This window comes from Mustela putorius, unplaced genomic scaffold, assembly GCF_011764305.1.
Source record: "Mustela putorius furo isolate JIRA1106 unplaced genomic scaffold, ASM1176430v1.1 tig00000129_pilon_pilon_pilon, whole genome shotgun sequence".
Taxonomy (NCBI): domain Eukaryota; kingdom Metazoa; phylum Chordata; class Mammalia; order Carnivora; family Mustelidae; genus Mustela; species Mustela putorius.
In genome coordinates this window covers 26,312,779-26,324,642 of record NW_025421290.1, presented here as the reverse complement: position 1 = coordinate 26,324,642, position 11,864 = coordinate 26,312,779, and the positions used below count along the sequence as shown (strand labels likewise).

General features: G+C 40.6%; 1 protein-coding gene across 5 annotated transcripts in view; it reads left to right on the top strand.

Annotated features, from left to right (window-relative positions):
• The first annotated feature begins 378 nt into the window (after positions 1-378).
• The window catches only part of TTC8 (tetratricopeptide repeat domain 8), a 58,121-nt gene continuing 46,635 nt past the window's right edge, over positions 379-11,864 (top strand). For 2 of the 5 annotated variants that reach the window (XM_013057750.2, XM_013057740.2), the window contains exon 1: positions 379-555. In XM_013057750.2, the coding sequence (XP_012913204.1) occupies positions 442-555 (114 nt within the window). In that variant the 5' untranslated portion in view covers positions 379-441. Of the gene's footprint in view, positions 556-3,387; positions 3,408-11,864 lie in introns of those variants that run through there. The other 3 variants (XM_004739087.3, XM_004739088.3, XM_045071485.1) reach the window with 3 other exon arrangements.

Here is an 11,864-nt window from a genome sequence, read left to right as displayed (position 1 = left end):
AATGATAGGGGCAAGGATGTATGCACGGGAAGAGTAGGACAGGGACCCGTAGGAGGGTCAGCTCCTGCGCCTACTCTCAGATTCGCACAGTAAGCAGAGCGTTCGGCTGCTAGGCAACCGCTCCTCCTCAGCGACAGTGGAGGGCCCTGGCTGTAGGTGTCTAAGGCACTACCTCTTCATTTATCCATGGCGCCCTCTTCTCGAAATTAATGAAATATGTATCCTTTAAAAGTACACCCTCTTGGCAAGCAAGGTTTGACAAGCCTTGTAGCTGCGTTCTGCTCGAGCCGGGTTTTCATTTTCCTGATCTCAGGCGCGACGCGGGCACCCCTCAGGCAAGGCCCTCGCCGCCGCGTTGCCGGGCAGAGCCGGACGCCTCCCGCTCCCGACCCCGCCCACCTGGCCCGGGCCCTGGTCCTTCGTGGGCCGCCTTCGGCCGCCATGGGCTCGGAGATGGAGCCGCTGCTCCTCGCCTGGAGCTATTTTAGGCGCAGGAAGTTCCAGCTCTGCGCAGATCTGTGCACGCAGATGCTGGAGAAGTCCCCTTACGACCAGGTACCAGCCGGACCCTGTCAGCCCTGTGGATCCCAGCGAGAGGCAGAGGGCACTGGGGGGTCCCCAGGCCGCTGGGTGGGGGCTCCGGGGAGGAAGGCCCAGGGCGAACTTGACCGTGTGGTCAGCATAGGCATCTGGAACCCCTTCGAACCCGGCTGGCTCGTCCTTGGTGGCGGCGTCCCCGAGTCCCCGCGGGACTCTCGAGTGCCGCGCCATGGCCGCCCCTCCTCAAACTTGAACAGCCCCTTTCCTTTACGGGTCCCTTTGAGGAACACTTTAAAAAATCCCGAATTTTACTTTGGTGCAGAACTTTGATAAGTCATTTATACTTGCATATGGATGGGCTCTGAAGTTCGCTGCGTGTGTATTATTAATTTATAAGACAGTGATGTATAAACAAAATCTGTAACTTCTCACCTCTTGTTGAAATAGCAGCTTTTTCTTTTCTTTTCTTTTTTGGACCAAACATTGTGATCTCTCCACTTCATCTTAAGATTGTTTTCCAAGAGTGAAGGAGGCTTTGATTCTGGGGTATGAGTGCATACAAGTTAGAGAAAGGCGAATCTGGGAGGGGAAGATGAGGGGGAAAGACCCCTTAAAAAGAAGGAATGATTACCGTGGTTTTAAGAGAACTTAACTATTGCTGTACTGCAGTAATAAGATGAATTAAGATATTAAAGAGCGAAAATGGTCGTATACTCCAGTGCAGATAGTTCCTGGAAGAGGCAAAAAGGAGAAAAAGAAGAGCAGAGCTGTGGCAGTTTGTCAGTGCTTCTGATAAAAGCTGGTTTTCCAACTTTTCCTCTAGTGGTGTTGCCCTGGAGATGTTAGAAAAAAAAGGGGACGTTGAGGGGAGTTACCTAAGTGCAGGTATATGTGTGAACACTGTTACTAGGCTCTGCCTTAGTTCCCAGCAAGTGGCTGGAGGATAACCTGTTGAGGTGAATGTTTTGACTTTTAGATAGAACAATCCTAGAACAATCCATGCTAGTGGGAATACAAAGCTAGATTCTTTTGTGTTTGTTCATGTTAGTTAATAGGATTCCGTATCCATGGAGAAGCATTTTTTTTTTTTTTTAAGATTTATTAAGAGAAGGAGAGAGAGAAAGAGAACATCTGGCCTGGAGGGGAAGGGGGAGCAGAGAATCCTCAAGCTGACTTCCTGATGAGTGTGGAGCCTGCTTCTGCCTAGGTCCCTGGGACCCTCACCATGACCCCAGCCAAAATCAAAAGCTGGTCACCAGCTGAGCCACCCAGCTGCCCCAGGAAGCATTTTTCTAAGTGTATTTTTTGCCACAGTAGTCCTACAGATGCTGCTAAAAAAATTTTTTTTCCAAAATCGAGTATGTCTGGGAATGTTACAAATCATGACCCCTTCACATCTGTACAGCAAAAGTTTGTTAAAACTCTTTGTGATGTACCAGACATTGTTCTTGGCACAATGGTTTGCAAGTACTTTACATGCTGTTTCTGTTTTTCATCAGTTTAGGGCAGTTTCCATTCTGTGTTCCACAGAGCAATAGTCCCAAGAACTGTTCAGTGAAAGGAAGTTTCCTCAGTCAATGCATTTGGGAACTGTACATTGCCTACTTAGAGATTCAAGATTCATACTAAAGGCCCTGGGTCCTGAAGAAAAGGAACTTAATTTTGCCCAATTTTGATTAATACAATAATTCTGAAACTTACTTTTAGAAGTGGGCAAGGCTCAGATATCTTCATTGTTATCATACTAGGGAGATACAGTCTTATGGGGAAACACTGTTAAAGGCAAAGCAGCACTGTTTTTATTAATGGTTAAGCTCCTATAATCTTGGGGGATCTGGGTGGCTCAGTCAGTTAAGCATCTGCCTTCAGCTCAGGCCATGATCCCAGCTGGGATTGAGTCCCGCATCAGACTCCTTGCTCAGCAGGGAGTCTGCTTCTCCCTCTCCTTCTGCCACTCCTCCTGCTTGTGCTCTCTCTCCCTGTCTTTTTGTCTGTCAAATAAATTTTTAAAATCTTTAAATAAAAAGATCCTATAATCTTAGTAACATAATCATAGTGAATTCACTACAGTACTGTGCCTATGAATTCAGACTTAGTTTGTGCTAGGCACTGTGATCAGAATTTTATATGTGTTCAATTAAATTACCCTTTGTTGAATGCTTGTTACTTACCAGGCGTAAGTTGTGTTAATTACATGTATTTCTGTGCTTGGAATAACACTGCAAAGAAGGTAACAAAAGTAATAGCTAACGTTTATTATTTACTCTGTGCCAGACTTGGTTCTGAGGATTTTACAATTCATCTCATTTAATCCTCAGCCATTTTAGGAAGTTGGTACTATTTCCACCATTTTGTAGATTGACTACACTGGGGCACAAGGTGAAGTAATTTGTCCAAAATTACTAAGCTTGTAAACCTATTGTCTTTATACTGTGCTGCCTCTTTGGCCCTTATGTAGCCAAATTTTTCAAAATGGTGTGTTTCTCAACATTTCCCAGTACATTTTCCCATCTACTGTGCCTTTTTCCAGATTTTAGCTAAATAGTAAAGAATTTTGACATATTTGTGTACTTGGATTAAAGGCTCTGGAAAGTCCTGAAGGAAGGAAACTAACGAAATTTGATTAAGACAGTATTCTGAAACTTATGTGATCTCTGGCGCCTTTTGGGGGATGGGGCAGAGGGACAGATAGCTCCCATATCCTCTTGGAGAGAGATCATTTTGGAAAGTGCAAGGCAAAGCAGCAGTATTTTCATTAATGGTTTAGATGAGGCTGTAGAGATCTTCTTGCTCCTTTTTATCTAGGAAGAGTAAGATAAAGAGATGAAGGACTTTGTCTACAGCTCCTGAATTAGCAGCTAAAGAAGGTAAGGGCTTGGGTCTTTTTATTTGGTTTCTTGTACAGCTCTCATTAGGCCTCATGGACCCTCTTGGTGGATTAAAGACTTGTTACAAAGTATATTTGGTAGAACTGTGATTTTTTTTTAAGATTTTTATTTATTTATTTGACAGACAGAGATCACAAGTAGGCAGAGAGGCAGGCAGAGAAAGAGGAGGAAACAGGCTCCCTGCTGAGCAGAGAGCCAGATGTGGGGCTCGATCCCAGGACCCTGGGATCATGACCTGAGCTGAAGGCAGACGCTTTAACCCACTGAGCCACCCAGGCGCCCCAGAACTGTGATTTTTGATAATGATAATGAAGAAAAAGACACAGGTTTCTATAGGAAAAAAATTCCCTATTGCTGTAGGCATTGGTTACCCATTGACATGGTTAAGATCATTAGGGTAGTAAGTCTTGTTAGGTCTGGGCCTATTCTATTGGCCTATTTGTTGTGGATTTGAAAGAATAGTCTATAATGTGATATAGTTAATGTCTAATACCACAGACATTAAAAAAATGTTACTCTTTGTTAGTTTTTTCTTGTTTTGAGCAGGGGTTGATATGTTCAGCTCCTATAAATATCAGAGTAGGCCTAGGAGAATTAGTACCAGACCTAGAAGAAATTGATGATATTCCTTTCCTTTGTAATCTTTTTATTTGTCTTGCTCATGTAGTTTAGTTAAGTAAGAACTATATATATTGCCAGAACAATGCACTGTTTCATCAGGAATAGAAGTTTACCTTACCAAACGGGGCTTTTGATAGCTGGATAGGGCTGTTGAAAAGTTTATAGGGTTCACTCATGTTAGTCATTTCTTGACTCAACCTTTGAACACTGTGTTTTTCCACTGTATGCTTTTCTTTTTTAAGTAATTATTTTTAATTTTTTAATTTGAGTATAGTCGACATGTAATGTTACATTAGTTTCAGGTGTACAACATAATGATTCAACTTTTCTATATTATACTGTGCTCACCCCAAGTGTAGCTACCATCTGTCACCATATCATGCTATTACAGTATCATTGACTATATTCCCTATGCTGTACCTTTTATTCCCATGACCTATTCCTTTCATAACTAGAAGCCTCTATCTCACACTCCCTGTCACCCATTTTGCCCACTCCCTGCACTCCACCCCTCTAGCAACCATCAGTTTGTTTTCTGTATTTGAATCTGTTTCTGCCTTTTGTTTGTTTTGTTTTAAATGAAATCATACGGTATTTGTGTTTTTCTGCCTGATTCATTTCACTTAGCATAATACCCTCTAGGGTCCATCCATGTTGTTACAAATGGCTTGCTTTTTTTTTTACATTTTTATTCTTTTTAAATTTAATTTAATTTTTATTTTTTTAAAGATTTTATTTATTTATTTGACAGACAGAGATCACAGGCAGAGAGGCAGGCAGAGAGAGAGGGAAGCAGGCTACCACTAAGCAGAGAGCCTGATGCGGGGCTTGATCCCAGGACCCTGGGATCATGACCTGAGCCGAAGGCAGAGGCTTTAACTCACTGAGCCACCGGGGCGCCCCGCCTCTTATTCTTTTTTTATGACCATGTAATATTCCATGGTACACACATACCGCATCTTCTTTATCTGTGGTTATGGATATGGCTGCTTTTGTATCATGGGTATTGTAAATAATGCTGCAAGAAATGCAGGGGTGCATATATCTTTTCAAATTAGTGTTTTTGTTTTCTTTGGGTAATGACCCAGGAGTGGAATTACTGGATCGTATAGTATTTCTTTGTTTAATATTTTGAGGAACCTCTATGCTATTTCCACCGTGGCTGCATCAACTTATTCCCACCAGCAGTGCTTGAGAGTTCCTTTACTGTATACTTTTCTTAGCACAGATTTGTGTATTTTGTGCCCATTTGTTATTTCATTTTGGAAATATTTCCTGGTATGGTCTCCCTCAGTATGTAGAAATCTTGCCTTTTTCTTATTTTTATTTTATTTTATTATTTATTTTTAAAATTAACATATAATATATTATTAGCCCCAGGGGTACAGGTCTGTGAATTGCCAGGTTTACATACTTCATAGCACTCACCATAGTACATACCTTCCCCAATGTCCATAACCCCACCACCCTCTCCCTACCCCTCTCCCCACAGCAACGCTCTGTTTGTTTTGTGAGATTAAGAGTCTCTTATGGTTTGTCTCCCTCCCAATTCCATCTTGTTTCATTTATTCCTTTTCTACCCCCCAAACTCCCTATGTTGCTTCTCAACTTCCTCGTATCAGGGAGATTATATGATAAATGACTTTCTCTGATTGACTTAAGCTTTGCTCAGCATAATACCCTCTAGTTCCATCCACATCGTTGCAAATGGCAAAAGTTCATTTCTTTTGATGGCTGCATAGTATATATATATATATATATATATATATATATATATTTATATATATATGTATATACACACACACACACACCACATCTTCTTTATCCATTCATCTGTTGATGGACATCCAGGTTCTTTCCATAGTTTGGCTATTTTGGACATTGCTGCTATAAACATTCAGTTGCATGTGCCCCTTCGGATCACTACATTTGTATCTTTAGGGTAAATACCCAGTAGTGTGATTGCTGGGTCGTGGGGTAGTTCTATTTTCAACTTTTTGAGGAATCTCCATATTGTTTTCCAGAGTAGTTGCACCAGCTTGCATTCCCACCAGCAGTGAAGGAGGCTTCCCCTTTCTCCGCATCCTCGCCAGCATCTCTCATTTCCTGACTTGTTGATTTTAGCCATTCTGACTGGTGTGATGTGGTATCTCATTGTGGTTTTGATTTGTATTTCCCTGATGCCAGGTGATATCAAGCACTTTTTCATGTGTCTCTTGGCCATCTGGATTTCTTCTTTGCAGAAATGTCTGTTCATGTCCTCTGCCCATTACTTGATTGGATTATTTGTTCTTTGGGTGTTGAGTTTGATAAGTTCTTTGTAGATTTTGGACACTAGCCCTTTATCTGATATGTCCTTTGCAAATATCCTTTCCCATTCTGTCTGTTGTCTTTTGGTTTTATTAACTGTTTGCTTTGCTGTGCAAAAGCTTTTGATCTTGATGAAGTCCCAAATAGTTCATTTTTGCCCTTGCTTCCCTTGCCTTTGGCGATGTTTCTAGGAAGAAGTTGCTGAGGCTGAGGTTGAAGAGGTTGCTGCCTGTGTTCTCCCGTAGGATTTTGATGGATTCCTTTCTCATATTGAGGTCCTTCATCCATTTGGAGTCTCTTTTTGTGTGTGGTGTAAGGAAGTGGTCCAGTTTCATTTTTCTGCATGTGGCCATCCAATTTTCCCAACACCATTTGTTGAAGAGACTCTCTTTTTTCCACTGGACATTCTTTCCTGCTTTGTCGAAGATTAGCTGATCATAGAGTTGAGGGTCTATTTCTGGGCCTTCTATTCTGTTCCATTGATCTGTGTGTCTGTTTTTGTGCCAGTACCATACTGTCTTGATGATGACAGCTTTGTAGTAGCGCTTGAAGTCTGGAATTGTGATGCCACCGACTTTGGCTATCTTTTTCAACACTCCTCTTGCTATTCGAGGTCTTTTCTGGTTCCATTAAATTTTAGGATTATATGATCCATTTCTTGGAAAAAGAATGGGTGGGATTTTGATAGGTAGATTGCTTTAGGTAGCATAGACATTTTCACAATATTTGTTCTTCCAATCCAGGAGCATGGAACATTTTTCCATTTCTTTGTGTCTTCCTCAATTTCTTTCATGAGTACTTTATAGTTTTCTGAATATAGATTCTTTGCCTCTTTGGTTGGGTTTATTCCTAGGTATCTTATGGCTTTGTGTGCAATTGTAAATGGGATTGACTCCTTAATTTCTCTTTCTTCTGTCTTGTTGTTAGTGTATAGAAATGCAACTGATTTCTGTGTGTTGATTTTATATCCTGACACTTTACTGAATTCCTGTACAAGTTCTAGCAGATTTGGTGTGGAGTCTTTTGGGTTTTTCACGTAAAGTATCATATCATCTGCAAAGAGTGAGAGTTTTGAGTTCTTCTTTGCCGATTTGGCTGCCTTTAATTTCTTTTTGTTGTGTGATTGCTGAGGCTAGGACTTCTAGTACTACGTTGAATAGCAGTGGTGATAATGGTGTTCCTGACCTTAGTGGGAAAGCTCTCAGTTTTTCTCCGTTGAGAATGGTATTCGCTATGGGTTTTTCATAGCCTTTTTGTTATTTAATTAAAACATTTAAAAATATTTATGTTGGAGTGATGATACAAATAATGAAGAGCTTTAGGAAGCTTAAGAAGTTTCATTTGATTAAGAAATTGAAAACTCTCTTTCCTTCTCTTACAACATGAATCCAGGATGGCACATCTGTATGGTTATGGCACAGAGTCTGCTACACAGGGGTTCTCATTATGTATCTGCTGAATGAGTGTATTGATTGTATTCATGTTTGTGTGTGTGGTGTGTGTGTGTGTTTTAAAGATTGTATTGTTAAGGAATCTCACACCCAATGCGGGACTCGAACCTACAGCCCCAAGATCAAGAGTTGCATGCTCTTCTGACTGAGCCAGCCAGGCACCCCTATGTATTTTGATGGCATTATCCGTGTGTATCACCTTCCCTTCTGTTTACAAAGATCATCCTAGTTGCCTGAGGACCTTTTTGTCCTTCCACCCCTATAGGTTCCTAAACACATTTACCTTTTCAAATAAATGTAATTGCATTATGGACATTCTTAACTCATTTCTTGATTTGTTTTGTTTTTTGTTTTTATTATTCCTACCACAAAATAGAAATGGTAATTATGTGATGTGATAGGGGTGCTATTGTGTTCCACATGGCAGATGTGATAGAGGTGCTAACTATCATCATAATGACAATCATCTTACAAAATATAAATGTAGCAAGTGAACATGTTGTATACCTTGTTATTTTTTATTATAATTTTTAAAGATTTTATTGATTTATTTGAGAGAGAGAGAGCATGGGCACAGTGGGGGTGGAGAGGGTAGAGGGAGAAGTAGAAGCAGACTCCCCAGTGAGCAGGGAGCCTGATGTGGGGCTCGATCCCAGGACCCCAAGATCATGACATGAGCCAAAGGCAGGCACCCAACCAACTGAGCCACCCAGGTGCTCCCATCTTATTGTTTTTTTAATCAGTTAAGAAAATTCTTCCTAGATTCCTCCAAGAGAGTATTTTTGATAGTAGTTATCATCATTGGCATTTCATATGATGCTCTCATTGTTTCAGTGGAGGAAGTTAAATGATGGCAAGACTACCGATCTATGAAAAGCTAACAGAAATGTGATCAGAGCAGAAGCAGATGGTCCTCAGCTCTGCAGTTAGCTGATTTGTCTTCACATGTTCGTTTAGCCTCATGGGCTATTTTTTTTTTTTTTTTTTTTTTGAGGCTTCTACATTTTAGAGTCTTTTTCCCTCACAGCTCTTTGAATTACCATTCCTGTGCCACCAAACCGGTTTTAGTACAAATGAATGACTTTGAAGCAGTGTCTGGACACACGGAAGAGCAAGGAAGTTAAATTATTTTTTCCGTGTGCCAAGTGGATTCCCTCCTCCCCCTCCTAAGACAAAAATAGCTTTTGTTTGGGATGTTATTTTTCACTTTTGGTTTGCTTGTTTTTGTCCCAGGTGAGGAGAACCTCTGTAAAGTGATTTGTTATTTGTTCATTTTTCTTTAAGCTGGTCCAGGGAGCTTCTCAAAAATCCCATTTTGGTCCCAATACATTAGCCTTTTAGGATAAGCCCACCTCTGAGACTATTCCTTTTATTCCTCCTTTAAGAGATACAATTTTGGTACTATTAAACAAAAATATTTAAGTTGTGCCTTGTACTTTCCATTAGGACATCTGGATTTTATTTAATTTTGATTCTTGCCAAAGTCAGAGTAGTTAGCCTGGTCAGGGAGGTAGAGCATGGAATAGCATGTTTCCTTAGAGTAATACATTTTTATTTGGACACAAAAGGACTGAAGGATAGGTTGACTGTTAAGAACATGGTATTTGGTAATGGGGCAAGGTTCTTGAAGAAGATGGATTGTGAACTGTTTTCCCCAGGTATGGAATAGTGAGAACTAAGAAGGCAGGGTCTGTAAGCATGACTTTAAGGTTCTGATCTCTTGGGAATAAAGAAAGAAAGATAACTGGTTAATTTATTGTAGCTTCCCTGCTTGATAAAATACAGCAAGAACAAGAAATTCATAGAGAGGTTCTGTCTTTTTTCAAAGTGTTCTTTCAATCATGATTGAACAAATAGTTGTAAGTTGTAAGATACAAAAGGGAGAAATACAAAACGGTCTTCCTTCCGCACAGCAATGTGACCCAGAGGGAATGCTTGCTGTTACAGCTCATGTCCATCATCCTGATTAGTTGCTTAATCTGATTACTGTTCTTTGTGTTCCATATGTCAGATGCATGGCTTTAAAACCAGCCCCAATTTTTTTTTAAGCTCCATTATAATTAAACAGTTCATAAAACATGCAGATTTTTCAGGCAGTGAGGTTTTTAAAAGACAGTATGCTTTTATTACAGGGTAGATTTCTGATGGATTTTCAAATTATTAAAATCACTGATTCTGGGAGTGGGAGTGTTGGCTTTGAATGGGAATTCACATTCTCCTCCCCAATCTCTACTTATAATAAGAGATGATACAGAGAGGGGATTATTATTGTAAATGATTTGGAGATAGAGAAAAGGCTAAAAGCCACTGGCTTAGAGGAAAGACATGGAACTAGGGGTCCCCAGTGAGCCACATCTTAGTAGTTGATTGAGACAATGATCTGGTGCTCCAGGCAAAACAAAACAAAACAAAACAAAGCCATCTTTCTATATGATTATCGAATTTATTTCCTCTTTGGGACCGTGGAGACTCAGCCAAACTTAATCTTTTGATTCTTACACTCTGTGGAGCAGTTCATTTTATGAATTTGTATTCCCGCTGAATTCTAGATATACATTCCTACTTGGCTGCTTGGTCCCTAGATCTGCCCAAACCTTCTGACATCCATCCATTTCTCTGTTCTCTTACTTTTTTTTTTCCTTCTTGTTACTGCTACCATCTGAATGATGTCTCAGTAGTTTCAGAACAGAGCTGGGTCAGACTCATTAACCAGAGTAAGTATTGGTGGCAATTAAGAAGTCACATTCAGAATTAGCTAGAGATTTGATTCCCTGAAGTAACAGCAACACCCTAAGAGAGAAAGCCTTACCCTGGGGAGGAAGGAAGGAAGCAAACTGATGTGAATTGAAGTTGATGCTAATGAGTATTTGCTGGTTCTAGGCAGTGTCACTGCTCCCTGTCCTCTCACTCACTCACTTTGAAGGAGAGTCAAAGGGAGGTCTTAATTTGATGTGCCACAACTGGGAGTTCTTCGTTCTGAAAAGGGAAGTACTAGCGAGTTTGGTGCCTATTTATTATAGAATTGTTTATGTGACTGATACTTATTGAAAGTGATAGCACCTTACATTTCATTAACTGTGACAGCATATGTGAAAAGACTCTAAAAATTATGAAATATTCTTAAAAATGCAAGCTTTTCTTTTTAAAACCCCCCTATAGACCCTACTGCTCCAATTCAAGAGGAGGACTAGGTTACAGAGATTGTATGATTTGTTCAAGGTCATGCAGCTAAGTGACTCCCTGAGGATCGAGCCCAGCTCTTCTAACTCTAAGGCTAGGCATGGTGATTCTTCTTCTTCTTTTTTTTTTTTTTAAGAGAGGGGAAAGAGGGAGAAAGAGAAAGAGAGAACGTTGGTGGGGGAGAGAGAGAGGGAGAATTTTTTTTCTTTCTTTTTTTTTTTAATTGTGTTATGTTAGTCACCATATAGTACATCATTCGTTTTTTATGTAGTGTTCCATGATTCACTGTTTGTGTATAACACACAGTGCTCCATTCAGTCCATGCCCTCCTTAATACCCACCACCAGGCTCATCCATCTCCCACCCCCCTCCCTTGGTTTATTTTCCCAGAGTCCATTGTGATAGGGAGAGTCTTAAGCAGGCTCTAGGAGGCACTAGCATGGAGCCTGACAAGGGGAGCCTGACACAGGGGTTGATCTCACAACCCTTAGATCATGTCCTGAGCTGAAATCAAGAGTTAGATACTTAAAAAAATTTAAAAAAAAAAGAGCTGGACACTTAACTGACTGAGCCAACCAGGCTCCCCTAGCCTCAACTTTGTTGATGCCCATGGAAATAATCTGCTAGACCAAATGAACCTGACTTGTGGTTCCCTATTTGGATGGATTAATTTAAATAACAGACTCTAATTGAGAGACCCACAGATGAAAGTCCCAGTGATTAAAAAAAATTTTTTTTTTCTCTACCTCTAAATTTAAAAATCCTGACTTTCCCTTCTTAGTCCTGCTACTCCTGATGGATCTCCAGTCCAGACCAGCCATACCCAGCCTTGGTCTCCCTCACCATATAGTAGCCGGCTTTCATGCCTTGCTAT